At 36.0% G+C, this 17,544-nt stretch overlaps 2 protein-coding genes across 2 annotated transcripts in view; one reads left to right on the plus strand and one right to left on the minus strand.

Annotated features, from left to right (window-relative positions):
* Positions 1 to 17,544, plus strand: part of LOC103026716 (ATP-sensitive inward rectifier potassium channel 1) — a 342,879-nt gene that overhangs the window by 119,264 nt on the left and 206,071 nt on the right. The gene's annotated exons all lie outside the window — the stretch shown is intronic.
* LOC103026427 (ATP-sensitive inward rectifier potassium channel 1) lies at positions 11,779 to 16,219 on the minus strand. Its single transcript, XM_007250997.3, has 2 exons — positions 15,999 to 16,219; positions 11,779 to 14,267 (listed from the first exon to the last, which is right to left on the minus strand). Exon 2 carries the CDS (start codon positions 14,239 to 14,241, stop codon positions 13,075 to 13,077), a length of 1,167 nt encoding a protein of 388 aa, XP_007251059.3. The 5' UTR covers positions 14,242 to 14,267; positions 15,999 to 16,219; the 3' UTR covers positions 11,779 to 13,074.

The raw sequence follows: 17,544 nt of genomic DNA on the forward strand, positions 1-17,544 counted from the left end.
AGAGCCAATACATTAGAGCATGGGAGACGGGGGCCTTTTAAAGCATGGTCCCCCCACGCTTTACTTCTTCATGGTGACTGCTCAGAATTAACCAAAAACACCAAAAAACGCAATACAACAACCCTAAAACATCTATTTCACCACAAACTAACACCCCATTACCTCAGAAAAAATCCTCCATACACAATTCCCTAATTATTAATCAAATTAAAAAGTTCAACTACACCCCATTGCATCATGGGTAAGCTCTATGTCACAGTATCACATGACCATGTGTGGCTCAGTGTGTGTTCCTATTTTATATATTAAAAGGTACACTGTAAATACGAAGTCAGTGCCAGAAAAGCACTAAACTTACTCACTAAAGAGCTCATGAAAACATGTATTTGAAAGTGGGATGGATATTGTAAAATAAGTAAACTTTTGTAAAAGAGACTAAAAAATGTGAAAAAAAAAAAAAATAAATTTCACTCATTTCCCTGAATACCCAGTTCTTCCCATTGTATTTCCCTTGTGTTTTTGATTTGACATACTTTAGACAAGTACCAGTTTCCCAGTGTTCAGTAATGACTACAGAGCCAATACATTAGAGCCTGGGAGACGGGGGCCTTTTAAAGCACGGTCCCCCCACGCTTTACTTCTTCATGGTGACTGCTCAGAATTAACCAAAAACACCAAAAAAACGCAATACAACAACCCTAAAACATCTATTTCACCACAAACTAACACCCCATTACCTCAGAAAAAATCCTCCATACACAATTCCCTAATTATTAATCAAATTAAAAAGTTCAACTACACCCCATTGCATCATGGGTAAGCTCTATGTCACAGTATCACATGACCATGTGTGGCTCAGTGTGTGTTCCTATTTTATATATTAAAAGGTACACTGTAAATACGAAGTCAGTGCCAGAAAAGCACTAAACTTACTCACTAAAGAGCTCATGAAAACATGTATTTGAAAGTGGGATGGATATTGTAAAATAAGTAAACTTTTGTAAAAGAGATTAAAAAATGTGAAAAAAAAATAATAATAAATTTCACTCATTTCCCTGAATACCCAGTTCTTCCCATTATATTTCCCTTGTGTTTTTGATTTTACATACTTTAGACAAGTACCAGTTTCCCAGTGTTCAGTAATGACTACAGAGCCAATACATTAGAGCCTGGGAGACGGGGGCCTTTTAAAGCACGGTCCCCCCACGCTTTACTTCTTCATGGTGACTGCTGAGAATTAACCAAAAACACCAAAAAACGCAATACAACAACCCTAAAACATCTATTTCACCACAAACTAACACCCCATTACCTCAGAAAAAATCCTCCATACACAATTCCCTAATTATTAATCAAATTAAAAAGTTCAACTACACCCCATTGCATCATGGGTAAGCTCTATGTCACAGTATCACATGACCATGTGTGGCTCAGTGTGTGTTCCTATTTTATATATTAAAAGGTACACTGTAAATACGAAGTCAGTGCCAGAAAAGCACTAAACTTACTCACTAAAGAGCTCATGAAAACATGTATTTGAAAGTGGGATGGATATTGTAAAATAAGTAAACTTTTGTAAAAGAGATTAAAAAATGTGAAAAAAAAATAATAATAAATTTCACTCATTTCCCTGAATACCCAGTTCTTCCCATTATATTTCCCTTGTGTTTTTGATTTTACATACTTTAGACAAGTACCAGTTTCCCAGTGTTCAGTAATGACTACAGAGCCAATACATTAGAGGCTGGGAGACGGGGGCCTTTTAAAGCACGGTCCCCCCACGCTTTACTTCTTCATGGTGACTGCTCAGAATTAACCAAAAACACCAAAAAACGCAATACAACAACCCTAAAACATCTATTTCACCACAAACTAACACCCCATTACCTCAGAAAAAATCCTCCATACACAATTCCCTAATTATTAATCAAATTAAAAAGTTCAACTACACCCCATTGCATCATGGGTAAGCTCTATGTCACAGTATCACATGACCATGTGTGGCTCAGTGTGTGTTCCTATTTTATATATTAAAAGGTACACTGTAAATACGAAGTCAGTGCCAGAAAAGCACTAAACTTACTCACTAAAGAGCTCATGAAAACATGTATTTGAAAGTGGGATGGATATTGTAAAATAAGTAAACTTTTGTAAAAGAGACTAAAAAATGTGAAAAAAAAAAAAATAAATTTCACTCATTTCCCTGAATACCCAGTTCTTCCCATTGTATTTCCCTTGTGTTTTTGATTTGACATACTTTAGACAAGTACCAGTTTCCCAGTGTTCAGTAATGACTACAGAGCCAATACATTAGAGCCTGGGAGACGGGGGCCTTTTAAAGCACGGTCCCCCCACGCTTTACTTCTTCATGGTGACTGCTCAGAATTAACCAAAAACACCAAAAAACGCAATACAACAACCCTAAAACATCTATTTCACCACAAACTAACACCCCATTACCTCAGAAAAAATCCTCCATACACAATTCCCTAATTATTAATCAAATTAAAAAGTTCAACTACACCCCATTGCATCATGGGTAAGCTCTATGTCACAGTATCACATGACCATGTGTGGCTCAGTGTGTGTTCCTATTTTATATATTAAAAGGTACACTGTAAATACGAAGTCAGTGCCAGAAAAGCACTAAACTTACTCACTAAAGAGCTCATGAAAACATGTATTTGAAAGTGGGATGGATATTGTAAAATAAGTAAACTTTTGTAAAAGAGACTAAAAAATGTGAAAAAAAACAAAAAATAAATTTCACTCATTTCCCTGAATACCCAGTTCTTCCCATTGTATTTCCCTTGTGTTTTTGATTTGACATACTTTAGACAAGTACCAGTTTCCCAGTGTTCAGTAATGACTACAGAGCCAATACATTAGAGCCTGGGAGACGGGGGCCTTTTAAAGCACGGTCCCCCCACGCTTTACTTCTTCATGGTGACTGCTCAGAATTAACCAAAAACACCAAAAAACGCAATACAACAACCCTAAAACATCTATTTCACCACAAACTAACACCCCATTACCTCAGAAAAAATCCTCCATACACAATTCCCTAATTATTAATCAAATTAAAAAGTTCAACTACACCCCATTGCATCATGGGTAAGCTCTATGTCACAGTATCACATGACCATGTGTGGCTCAGTGTGTGTTCCTATTTTATATATTAAAAGGTACACTGTAAATACGAAGTCAGTGCCAGAAAAGCACTAAACTTACTCACTAAAGAGCTCATGAAAACATGTATTTGAAAGTGGGATGGATATTGTAAAATAAGTAAACTTTTGTAAAAGAGACTAAAAAATGTGAAAAAAAAAAAAATAAATTTCACTCATTTCCCTGAATACCCAGTTCTTCCCATTGTATTTCCCTTGTGTTTTTGATTTGACATACTTTAGACAAGTACCAGTTTCCCAGTGTTCAGTAATGACTACAGAGCCAATACATTAGAGCCTGGGAGACGGGGGCCTTTTAAAGCACGGTCCCCCCACGCTTTACTTCTTCATGGTGACTGCTCAGAATTAACCAAAAACACCAAAAAACGCAATACAACAACCCTAAAACATCTATTTCACCACAAACTAACACCCCATTACCTCAGAAAAAATCCTCCATACACAATTCCCTAATTATTAATCAAATTAAAAAGTTCAACTACACCCCATTGCATCATGGGTAAGCTCTATGTCACAGTATCACATGACCATGTGTGGCTCAGTGTGTGTTCCTATTTTATATATTAAAAGGTACACTGTAAATACGAAGTCAGTGCCAGAAAAGCACTAAACTTACTCACTAAAGAGCTCATGAAAACATGTATTTGAAAGTGGGATGGATATTGTAAAATAAGTAAACTTTTGTAAAAGAGATTAAAAAATGTGAAAAAAAAAAAATAATAAATTTCACTCATTTCCCTGAATACCCAGTTCTTCCCATTATATTTCCCTTGTGTTTTTGATTTCACATACTTTAGACAAGTACCAGTTTCCCAGTGTTCAGTAATGACTACAGAGCCAATACATTAGAGCCTGGGAGACGGGGGCCTTTTAAAGCACGGTCCCCCCACGCTTTACTTCTTCATGGTGACTGCTCAGAATTAACCAAAAACACCAAAAAACGCAATACAACAACCCTAAAACATCTATTTCACCACAAACTAACACCCCATTACCTCAGAAAAAATCCTCCATACACAATTCCCTAATTATTAATCAAATTAAAAAGTTCAACTACACCCCATTGCATCATGGGTAAGCTCTATGTCACAGTATCACATGACCATGTGTGGCTCAGTGTGTGTTCCTATTTTATATATTAAAAGGTACACTGTAAATACGAAGTCAGTGCCAGAAAAGCACTAAACTTACTCACTAAAGAGCTCATGAAAACATGTATTTGAAAGTGGGATGGATATTGTAAAATAAGTAAACTTTTGTAAAAGAGATTAAAAAATGTGAAAAAAAAAAAATAATAATAAATTTCACTCATTTCCCTGAATACCCAGTTCTTCCCATTATATTTCCCTTGTGTTTTTGATTTCACATACTTTAGACAAGTACCAGTTTCCCAGTGTTCAGTAATGACTACAGAGCCAATACATTAGAGGCTGGGAGACGGGGGCCTTTTAAAGCACGGTCCCCCCACGCTTTACTTCTTCATGGTGACTGCTCAGAATTAACCAAAAACACCAAAAAACGCAATACAACAACCCTAAAACATCTATTTCACCACAAACTAACACCCCATTACCTCAGAAAAAATCCTCCATACACAATTCCCTAATTATTAATCAAATTAAAAAGTTCAACTACACCCCATTGCATCATGGGTAAGCTCTATGTCACAGTATCACATGACCATGTGTGGCTCAGTGTGTGTTCCTATTTTATATATTAAAAGGTACACTGTAAATACGAAGTCAGTGCCAGAAAAGCACTAAACTTACTCACTAAAGAGCTCATGAAAACATGTATTTGAAAGTGGGATGGATATTGTAAAATAAGTAAACTTTTGTAAAAGAGACTAAAAAATGTGAAAAAAAAAAAAAATAAATTTCACTCATTTCCCTGAATACCCAGTTCTTCCCATTGTATTTCCCTTGTGTTTTTGATTTGACATACTTTAGACAAGTACCAGTTTCCCAGTGTTCAGTAATGACTACAGAGCCAATACATTAGAGCCTGGGAGACGGGGGCCTTTTAAAGCACGGTCCCCCCACGCTTTACTTCTTCATGGTGACTGCTCAGAATTAACCAAAAACACCAAAAAACGCAATACAACAACCCTAAAACATCTATTTCACCACAAACTAACACCCCATTACCTCAGAAAAAATCCTCCATACACAATTCCCTAATTATTAATCAAATTAAAAAGTTCAACTACACCCCATTGCATCATGGGTAAGCTCTATGTCACAGTATCACATGACCATGTGTGGCTCAGTGTGTGTTCCTATTTTATATATTAAAAGGTACACTGTAAATACGAAGTCAGTGCCAGAAAAGCACTAAACTTACTCACTAAAGAGCTCATGAAAACATGTATTTGAAAGTGGGATGGATATTGTAAAATAAGTAAACTTTTGTAAAAGAGATTAAAAAATGTGAAAAAAAAAATAATAATAAATTTCACTCATTTCCCTGAATACCCAGTTCTTCCCATTATATTTCCCTTGTGTTTTTGATTTTACATATTTTAGACAAGTACCAGTTTCCCAGTGTTCAGTAATGACTACAGAGCCAATACATTAGAGCCTGGGAGACGGGGGCCTTTTAAAGCACGGTCCCCCCACGCTTTACTTCTTCATGGTGACTGCTCAGAATTAACCAAAAACACCAAAAAACGCAATACAACAACCCTAAAACATCTATTTCACCACAAACTAACACCCCATTACCTCAGAAAAAATCCTCCATACACAATTCCCTAATTATTAATCAAATTAAAAAGTTCAACTACACCCCATTGCATCATGGGTAAGCTCTATGTCACAGTATCACATGACCATGTGTGGCTCAGTGTGTGTTCCTATTTTATATATTAAAAGGTACACTGTAAATACGAAGTCAGTGCCAGAAAAGCACTAAACTTACTCACTAAAGAGCTCATGAAAACATGTATTTGAAAGTGGGATGGATATTGTAAAATAAGTAAACTTTTGTAAAAGAGATTAAAAAATGTGAAAAAAAAAATAATAATAAATTTCACTCATTTCCCTGAATACCCAGTTCTTCCCATTATATTTCCCTTGTGTTTTTGATTTTACATATTTTAGACAAGTACCAGTTTCCCAGTGTTCAGTAATGACTACAGAGCCAATACATTAGAGCCTGGGAGACGGGGGCCTTTTAAAGCACGGTCCCCCCCACGCTTTACTTCTTCATGGTGACTGCTCAGAATTAACCAAAAACACCAAAAAACGCAATACAACAACCCTAAAACATCTATTTCACCACAAACTAACACCCCATTACCTCAGAAAAAATCCTCCATACACAATTCCCTAATTATTAATCAAATTAAAAAGTTCAACTACACCCCATTGCATCATGGGTAAGCTCTATGTCACAGTATCACATGACCATGTGTGGCTCAGTGTGTGTTCCTATTTTATATATTAAAAGGTACACTGTAAATACGAAGTCAGTGCCAGAAAAGCACTAAACTTACTCACTAAAGAGCTCATGAAAACATGTATTTGAAAGTGGGATGGATATTGTAAAATAAGTAAACTTTTGTAAAAGAGATTAAAAAATGTGAAAAAAAATAATAATAATAAATTTCACTCATTTCCCAGTATACCCAGTTCTTCCCATTATATTTCCCTTGTGTTTTTGATTTCACATACTTTAGACAAGTACCAGTTTCCCAGTGTTCAGTAATGACTACAGAGCCAATACATTAGAGCCTGGGAGACGGGGGCCTTTTAAAGCACTGTCCCCCCACGCTTTACTTCTTCATGGTGACTGCTCAGAATTAACCAAAAACACCAAAAAACGCAATACAACAACCCTAAAACATCTATTTCACCACAAACTAACACCCCATTACCTCAGAAAAAATCCTCCATACACAATTCCCTAATTATTAATCAAATTAAAAAGTTCAACTACACCCCATTGCATCATGGGTAAGCTCTATGTCACAGTATCACATGACCATGTGTGGCTCAGTGTGTGTTCCTATTTTATATATTAAAAGGTACACTGTAAATACGAAGTCAGTGCCAGAAAAGCACTAAACTTACTCACTAAAGAGCTCATGAAAACATGTATTTGAAAGTGGGATGGATATTGTAAAATAAGTAAACTTTTGTCGTCTTGTTTCAGTAAAAGGTTTATTTCCTTTATTCATGACTGGAATTTACTGTATTTATGTTCGTTTGGTAGCAAAAACTAAAATGCGGTGGAAAGCCTCCGTGTCGCGCCGCGCGCTCTCCCCGCACAGAGGAATCTCGCAGCGCAGAGCCGAAAGCTGTAACACTAGAACATTAATAATAAGCAGGTTAGAAACGTAGATAACTGACGGTGATCATGCATGATCTGTTATGAGATCCTGAGATCACCGTCATTTATCTACGTTTCTAACTGACGGTATGTGCTCTTTTCCCTCCGTGCCCTGCGCTGCAGGCCAAGCAGTTACAATTAAAATCAAAATACTGCGGCTTTAATCTCGTAATATTACGACTTTAATCTTGTTATATTAGACTTTATTCTCTAATTAAGAGTTGCCCTAAAACGCCACCGCAGAAGGCATGAACATCGCCGGAGACTGTGTTTATCCTGCCTGTGCATGCATGAACTAGAAATAAGAGTTGGCTTAATCGTTCGCTGGAATAAAAGAAATCGTTCGCAGGAATTAGAGAAATTGTTGGCATGAACTGCTACATCGTTCGCTCGATTTAATTATTATTTTTTTACCCACGGCCCCTCCCGGGCTCTGCACTAGCCAGCAATAAGCTAGCTAGCTAGCTAAATTAATCAGAATAAGCAACAAAATACAAAACTTTTTACTTAATAACTAAGATAAGGTTAGATAAAAGTTACCTAACTGCCTCAAACTTTAATTCAATCAAATAACTTAAACTGAGATCCACCAAAACACTAGCTTAGCTTATTCGTTTTCAGTCAACAGTGTTCGATAGATAATAATTCTCACACTCTGTCTTAAATATTTATCTTAAAATGTAGAGTTAAATTGAGTGATGGGCCTTTTGTACATAAATAATAACCAAATTCTGCTTACCATTTCCTATGGTCTCCGTTTCCCCATCTGTGAATTTGCGCCTTTTCGCTCCCTCATTGGTAGACATGCGCAGATGAGTTCTCTTTCTTTTTTTTTAATTAAGGGGTGAAAATAGCCTTGCTGTGTGGCACATGCTATTTGCACCCAGGTGTATGCAGCAGTGTGTGCTATTTGCACCCGGGTGTATGCAGCAGTGTGTGCTATTTGCACCCGGGTGTATGCAGCAGTGTGTGCTATGTACACCCGGGTGCAAATAGCACACACTGCTATGTACACCCGGGTGCAAATAGCACACACTGCTATGTACACCCGGGTGCAAATAGCACACACTGCTATGTACACCCGGGTGCAAATAGCACACACTGCTGCATACACTCGGGTGCAAATAGCACACACTGCTATGTACACCCGGGTGCAAATAGCATGTGCCATAATAATAATAATAATAATAATAATAAGAAGAAAAATCTTAGCAAAAACAATAGGGTTCTACGCACCTTCGGTGCTTGAACCCTAAAAAGCAGACTCAAAACTGTTTACACCATTGTGAGACTAGTCTAAAACAATCAATCCTGTCAAAACAGGTTTTTAGTGAAACATATTCATTTTTCCACATGAAACAAAAATTTCTGTGTAACATGTTTTAGGACAACATACATTATGAAAAATAACTATGTAAATAAATTGTAAATAATAAAGTGTATCGTGACCACATTTCAGTATGGCTCGCTCTCTGTTTTTTATAACTCCACACTTCCATTTACCACCTCTTGCCTTTAAAGTAATTCGAAACATGTTCAATGACGTTGGGCTCTAGCGGTTGTCCATTTTTTTTTAGATAACAAAATAGAAAAAGCTTCAGCAGTTTGATTAGCGGTTTGAGTACAGCTTAATTTGGAGATCTCTTGGAGATCTGATTGTCTACATGGTCATGATTGTTATATTGTTATGTTGTATATATCTTATATAACAATCGTTAAAAAAATAGTAACGCGTTACTGAATGCAAATTAACAGCTTGCGTTAATGCTTTAACGTTGACACCCCTCAACTTTAAAGCATTAACGCATGCTGTTAATTTGTAATCAGTAACGGGTTACTGTTTTTTAGCGCAAGTTAATTAAGGCACCAAGTTTGACTCCTACTTCTGCTGTACTCTGCCCCGCCACAACACATTGATCTATTTTCTGGCTGAACGACTGAATGGCGTGCTCATAGGTGTCCAGCAGTAACACTCCGGTTCAGACTTCCAGCTCAATTCTCTCTCTCTCTTACACACACCCCCGCTCCTGCACTGCACTGCACCTCATCTCTGATATTTTTTTAAATATTAAAATTAAGTTCGAATTCAGAAATCCTCATAACCAATTTTACAGTGCAAATTATCATGCATTCTTTATTTCAGCACTCTGCGTTGATTTTTATCTCCCCTCAAACATACAAGTATATACCATTATTTTAATTGACACCACTAATATACATATAATTGCATTTTACATTTCTTACATTCATTCTTTTATATACATTTAAATATCCACTTTAATAACTTACGTCTGAGGAAAAACAAATGCGAATAATTGCAGTTAATCACAGAATTTTGTTGTGATTAATCTGATTAATTTTTTTAATCGATTGACACCACTAATATATATATATATATATATATATATATATATATATATATATATATATATATATATATATATATATATATATATATATATATATTAGAATAGAGTGTTTCGCAGTGTATAATAGAGGATGGTGTTTATATTATAAACACTGTTTATTCAGTGCAGCACTTGTATTTTACCAGGTGCGGTTTTATGTTCCCGTTACAGTAATCTGATACAAAATGTTCTAATTCAGTTCAGTGGACCAAATAATTAGGGTGCCTATAGCTTCTTTGAGAATATATCTATTTTTTTTTTTTACCCTTTTTAGGGATATTCAGCAAGTATTTACTCAGTTTCATGTACAATGCTATTTCATTATAAAAGAAATAGGGTGAAAACATACAATGACTAAACAAACAAAGGATAATCTTTAATATTGCCTTCAATTTTTTAGGTCTATGTTCAAACTAAATAGTCTAATTTTTTTGCCTTATTGCTTTATATTACTTTATATTTTCCATAGCCTTGAGGACACAAAGACAAATTACATGATCCCAGTATAACTCATAAAATGAGGCAGAAACTCTTTGTGAAAGATCATTATTTTTATTTTTAATTCATCGACTTGTCATTGTATTTTTACATTATTATTAATATATTTGCGGATATATATATATATATATATATATATATATATATATATATATATATATATATATACAGTATATATATATATATATATATATATATATATATATATATATATATATATATATATATATATATATATATATATATAGATTAAGCCTAGATTAAGAGGGCATGGGACCCTGGGATTATGGAATCCTCCATGGTATTACCAAATATTATTACATTTATAAATATTTAAATTCGAGCCCAGACATTAGAAGACTTTCACAGAGACGAATACAGTAGTAAAAAGAGTTATTTTACTCTATAATAGAGAACCCTTCAATATCCTCTTTTTTTTAAATAATAATGTGGACTGCAATTGCACTTTTATCAGTTACCTTACAATCTTGGGGTTTGTCTTGGGAACACCCACACCTGTATGGGTAGTGAGGTGTTATCTTGTGATTGAGGTTGAACACTGGCCAGCAAACTCATGGCAAGGCAATGTGAACTATGGGAATTGGAGTGAGGCCTGATAAAGGTTGCCAGATGGATGAAACATTTTATTTTGAAAACAGAGAACAGTACTTTATAGATGGCATTACCACACGCTGTGGACAGTGCAGTACATGGTAAAGATGCTGACCTCTGGTTTCTGCCATGAACTGTCTATGCAAACAGACAACCGACACTCAATGCAAAAAAATCCACACACACATATTCCAGAGATCAGTGCAACATTTTTTAGCTTTCACCAGAAGCATGTCAAAAGTCATGGGACAAGGGATGTTGGATATCGTCACTGCCCTTTGAAAAACATCTCCAGATCAGCAACTTTACAGGAAAGCAACAAAACCTTCTTAACTTTTAGTGGAAGTCAAAAGAGAAATGCAGAAAGAGTTCATTTCAGGTCATTTTGAAGCATTTCTATTGGTCCATTCATCAAGAAATCTCGAGTGTGTGTTCATATTATGTAGAAAATAGAAATGTTTTTATTTGACAGCAACGAAATATAGTAACTTTCTCTAATTATTTATTATGATTTTAGAGTGACAATCCTTATAATAATCTGCAATCAATTTTTTAAACAAAATAATCTTTATTTGTATATTATTGTAATTCACATTCATACATGAAAATATACAATCAATGATAATGAACCATTGGAAACTTTTTTAACAATTCTTTCATTCCATTATTGATTTTCTCTATCATATAATGCATTAACAAGTACAGTATAAGGCAACAAAAAAAGTGAACAGAAGAAAACAGAAGAAAATAATTGAAGATATGTAAATAAGTGACATACAAAAAATCCTGCTACTTTCAATAAACCATTTGGTCCCACTTTATTTGTTGTGTGTCTAATGACTATGTACTGTATGCTGTACTATGTACATCTTGTAAATGTGTTTGTATCTACTTATACAACTTTATGTTAGGAACAACAGATCATTTCTTGTACTTTTATTCTATGTGTGATATGATGAGTGGTTTTACATTTGTTTGAGCTGTATTTTTCTGATTTTAACTTTATTCCTCAACAGGCCCAACACTAGAATATTTAGATTTCTAAACCTCTTGTACATCTTCTCCTTTTTTCTCAACCATGTCCTCAGCTGCCCCTGCTGGCTGCTTGATGCTGGTGCGAGTTCGTGGTTGGGTGTTGGTGCCTGCCTTCCTCTGGATCAAGCTCTTATTACTGTATTAACTCACCAATATATTTAACAATCCTCTAAACACTTTTATTTCTTTACCACGTATTGAGATGCTCTTACTGTAATGTCCTCATGCTGAGGACACTGGCCTGACAGTGAGCATGTGTCACTCATATTCTCAATTCTTGTATTATGTCCATTTTTTCTTTTTGTTGTGTTTTGTCTTGTCATCCAGTGGAGGAATCCCATTCCTTGGATTCCACTTTCAAGTCTTGTTTCCTCTTTTGAGATTTCTTCTTCTAGATCTGAGAGATTTGTTTCTTTCCACTGCTGTCATTGATTTGAATGAGGCTTGGACATGGATCACTGTAAAGTTGCTTTGTCACAATTTTCATTGTGAAATGTGACAAATAAAAAGTGCCAAAAAATCAATACATACCCAGCTAAGAATTGTTGGTTACTAACAGAATGTTCAGTCTGTCACGTTTTCTGGATGTTCTTAGAAAGTTTTTCTTTAATGTTTTTAAATGTTTTTGTAACAATTTGCTGCAATGTAACTTCATTTTGGAAATTACATTTAATGTTTCTATAATGTTATGTTAGAAATGTTCTAGTAATGTTGTGATGCAAACCATTATTATGTCACACTTTTTCAGAACATTCCTGCAAAATTATTTCTGTAACGTTAAAAGCTAACCTTCGTGAAACCTTTTTTATAACTTTTGTAATCATTCCTTTAATGTTTTTCTTTGTTAGCTGGGTATGTAATTACATAATATGCACTTACTCATAAATGTACAGTAATAAGATCATTTTAATGTTAAAGTGTAACAAGACATCTATTAAAAACACTTAATAACAAGTGGGACCAAACATTTTTGTAGATGTTTTAAACAACTGGACAGAAATTTAGGATTTTTTGCGAACAGTTCGGAAACTAACCGATGTTTGGCCTCCCTCCTGACTAAATTCACCCTGGTGAGGGACTTCAATTTCTTCAAACACTTGGTTATCGATGCCGTCTATTGGGTTAAAGTGATGGGCTTTCTCGTTGTGGAAGCAGATGGCACAGTGTGGAGTTGGTACAGGTTCCACTTTATCGAACTCGGAGAAGTCCACAGAGTAGGTTCCATCTTTGCTGCGAGAGATGATGGGGAAGAACTCGTATCCCCACATGATCTCTCGCGGGATGTACGATGTTCGGACATTGCAGGAGAAGTTGGTTGACTCATCTGTGCCAGCCAGAAATACCACTAACTCGAATTCTTGGTGTTGCAGATTGTCCACAGCCATCTCTAGGAAGGGGCTCGTCCTGTCAATGATGTGATATAGGGTCAAAGGGCAGACGAAGAAGAGGTTGTCCTTGCCAGCATCCACCATGAAATTGATATTAATCTGGTCCATGATTACAGTTTCGCCTTCGGCCGTGACTGTGGTTCTAAGCAGCTTTCCGTAGATTTGGCTTCCAACCAGCAGAGTTTTGCGAAGATTCGCCAGTCGTATCTGCAAACAGAGGGCGCCATCTTTAGGACAGATGACCGCTTTCTTGCTGAAATGAATGGTTTTGGCTCTTTTCTTGGGCAGGGACATTTTGGCGATGACCACTCCACACCAGAAGCCTTTTACAACCGTACTAAAAAGAGTCTGGATAATGAGGAGGATGATGGCACCAGGACAGATTGGATTAATGACTCGAACGCTGTACCCGATGGTCATCTGCGATGTGAACGAGAACAAGAGGGCTGTGGTCAAGCCGTAGACGTTCATTACACAAGCTTCATGATCAGGTGAAGGGTTCTGCCACCATAAGTCTCCATTATTGTTCGCGATCCAAAACCAGAGGAGCGCAAAAATGAACCAGCTGAGGAGGAAGGCGGCAGAGAACAGGAAGAGGACGACGCTCCAGCGGAATTCCAAGATGGTGGTCCATATATCTAGCACGTAGGCAAAGCGACTGCTGTACCTCAGATTGCCAAACTCAATGTTACAATGGCCATCTTTGGTCACCAGGCGGTTTTTGTTAATACGGCGCTCGTCCAGGTAATCTCTGAGAAGCTGTGGGAAGGTTCGCGTCATAGTTGAGATATGTGGATATGTTTAATCTGAGGATAGAAACAGAAATATTTATCAATAAACATTAAGCACTGCAAAGCTGTGTGTTTTATACACATGCTAATTATTTTAGGAAAAATGACCATTCTGAGATCATTTTAGAGTGATAAGGTGACATTGGTAAAGTTAGAAAATAGAAAACTATGTTTTAAATGAAACTGACTAATGGACACTCAAGGAAATCATTAAGGACGTATAGGGGTTGGACAATGAAACTGAAACATCTGTCATTTTAGTGTGGGAGGTTTCATGGCTAAATTGGAGCAGCCTGGCCAATCTTCATTAATTGCACATTATTGCACCAGTAAGAGCAGAGTGTGAAGGTTCAATTAGCAGGGTAAGAGCACAGTTTTGCTCAAAATATTACAATGCACACAACATTATGGATGACATACCAGAGTTTAAAAGAGGACAAATTGTTGTTGCACGTCTTGCTGGAGCATCTGTGACCAAGACAGCAAGTCTTTGTGATGTATCAAGAGCCACGGTCTCCAGGGTAATGTCAGCATACCACCAAGAAGGACGAACCACATCCAACAGGATTAACTGTGGACGCAAGAGGAAGCTGTCTGAAAGGGATGTTCGGGTGCTAACCCGGATTGTATCCAAAAAACATAAAACCACCGCTGCCCAAAACCTTTCAGAATTCAATGTGCACCTCAACTCTCCTGTTTCCACCAGAACTGTCCGTCGCCACAATAAATTATTGTGATCTAGCAGCTGGTGTTTCAGCTTCATTGTCCAACCCCTGTGTATTATTGTATAACTGTGAAATGACTTTGAATGCAGTCTTCCAATTAAATTCTTCAGCAATTTAAAAAATCAGACACTGAAACAAAATAAAAATCTCAAACTTAAGTAACTCCAGAGTTAAATAAAATGTTGAGATAAAATCTGTTGAAAGAGCTCTACAGATATTAATCGAAGCATTGGGTGGCACATACTTTGATGACCAGAATCATTGTCTGCGCATTTTATTTTCTTTTATTAGAGATTAGATTTTCTCATAACCCATTTAACAAGTAGAATATTGGACAAATTAAACAGCAAAATAAGGGCTTCTGCCAAAACCTGGTTTAAAGATTTTAAGGAGCCAAACATAATCTCCAGTATAATCTCTATTAGTAGTAGATACAATCAGTCTGTTTATATTAGTGTGAGAAATATACATCTATTTTATTTTAATTATGCTCAATTAATATTTCTAATGAATTTATATGATTTAAAGACATTTGACATCTTTCTATAGTTACAGTTTAATTACAGTTTAATCATTCAACTGACTAAATTAGTATTATTTGTAAATTTGTAATTAAATTACATGGTATTTTTGTATGCATGACATTTTTGTAAAAGGCAATATGTGCTTTCATTTAATTTTAATTGCTTTTGAGATTAATACAGAAGTAAATCTAAACAAATTTGACCCACATAAAAATAAATGTCATGTTCCAAAAATCTATTTATCTATTGTAGTGCATGGATTTTTAGCCAATTTCATACCGTTTCAAATGTATATATGTATAAATTATTTTACATTTAATTCATTTTTGTATAGGATCTCTGTAATCTATAGGACAGTAAAGTAGAGCAGAATAAGTTAACATTATGTTAAGTTATATTTATTTTTACAGCTCTAACTGTATATTTATATTATCTGTGTGAGAGAAAATAGAACAGAGTTTAAACAGAGTACAACTAACAAACAAGCTGGAACCTACCTTTAGTAGCTGTTTCTCAGGCTGTTTTCAGACTCCTGAATGCAGAAATCATATAAAGTAAAGACAATGAGCATAATTTTAATTGGTCCTTAAAGAGATTGTATGCAGTGTGTGCTGCATTATGCTCTGATCTTCCTGTAAATCTAATGCTGCCCCAATAAAGGATTTCAGACTCTGTTTGTGACCCGGTTGTTTCTGCGGATCCTCCTCCCTCCTGCTGGAGTGGCCGGACGCTGGATACGGTGTTTACCTGTAAACTACAGCTGCTGTGTTTACTACAGGAAAAGTGGGTAGATTTACACAACACAACATTTGGACATGCTAGTGATTTTCACAAAACAACATAAACACTGTTCTGTCCACCAAAACAGATTTCCACTAAAGCTGGATACAGCAATATTATCATTAGCAGCTAACCGCTAGCGCTAGCTGCGATTAGCAGCTAATGCCCCTCACAGCGCTTCACTGAGAATCATTGAGTGTTCCAGTGAGCCAGGGTGATATTAGCTATAGCGGTTTGCTCCATGTAGCTTGTTTTAACACAGTAAACATGCAGGCTACAGTCTGATATACTCACCTTAGCGGCTAATGCTAATACCGCTTCAGCAGTGCTAGCCAGGGTTAGCAGCAGGCTACAGGCCGATGTACGCCTCTGAACGGTGAAAGAGCTAGCGCTTAGCGCAGTTAGCTCCTAATACAAATACTGCTCCAGCAGTGCTGACTATTTAAAATACATAAACCTTTGCACACAAAACAATATCATTTAGACTCCTATAACTGCATGTTATGAAATCCTACTTTTAAAGTACCATTTGTAAACAATATATTAATGCTTTTATTTAATTACTTGATTTTAATAATAAAATACAATGGTTATCAATGGTTATTAATTCAAAATATATTTTTTTAGGATTTTGGGCTATGGAAATGTCAGAAATATTAATTAATACCAACATTAATCATAGTCATTACTTTTATTTTTTCTTACCACCACTACTATAATTATATCAGTACAGTAGATCATAACAGAAGACATATGTACTGGTACAGTGCATTTTTTCAGCATTGTTCCATAAGTGGTTCTGAACAGAGGAGAATGTGTCCCCCTTGGTTCATATTAAAGATTTTTTTTTTGCCACTGTCATCCTTGGCTTGGCCAATGGGTGTTTTGCTCATAATCGCTGGTTTGTATTTACACAAAAGTAATGCGGTAGGTTGAAGCATCATGTTGCAAAATAAACCAATCACGCAACCCTACACAAAGCAACTGGATCTGATAGCTTCCAAACCTGCACCAGAAACTCAAAAAACATAATGTACCAAACTTAAGTTTCATGGGTTCAAATTAAAAGACAAGGGTGAAAACATCCTTAAAGTTCAAGTGTATTGTGGTGCCATTTAGTATACTTTAACTGCACCATTGGGGTTGGGTGCAGCCTTAGTCACAAGTGAGGCTTGTATGATTTAGTGGAACACTGATGAAAAGATGTGCCTACCTGATGACACTAATATCCTTATAGACCTTGTAATGTAGTGATTGATCGAA

Source organism: Astyanax mexicanus, chromosome 9 (assembly GCF_023375975.1).
Source record: "Astyanax mexicanus isolate ESR-SI-001 chromosome 9, AstMex3_surface, whole genome shotgun sequence".
Taxonomy (NCBI): Eukaryota; Metazoa; Chordata; class Actinopteri; order Characiformes; family Acestrorhamphidae; genus Astyanax; species Astyanax mexicanus.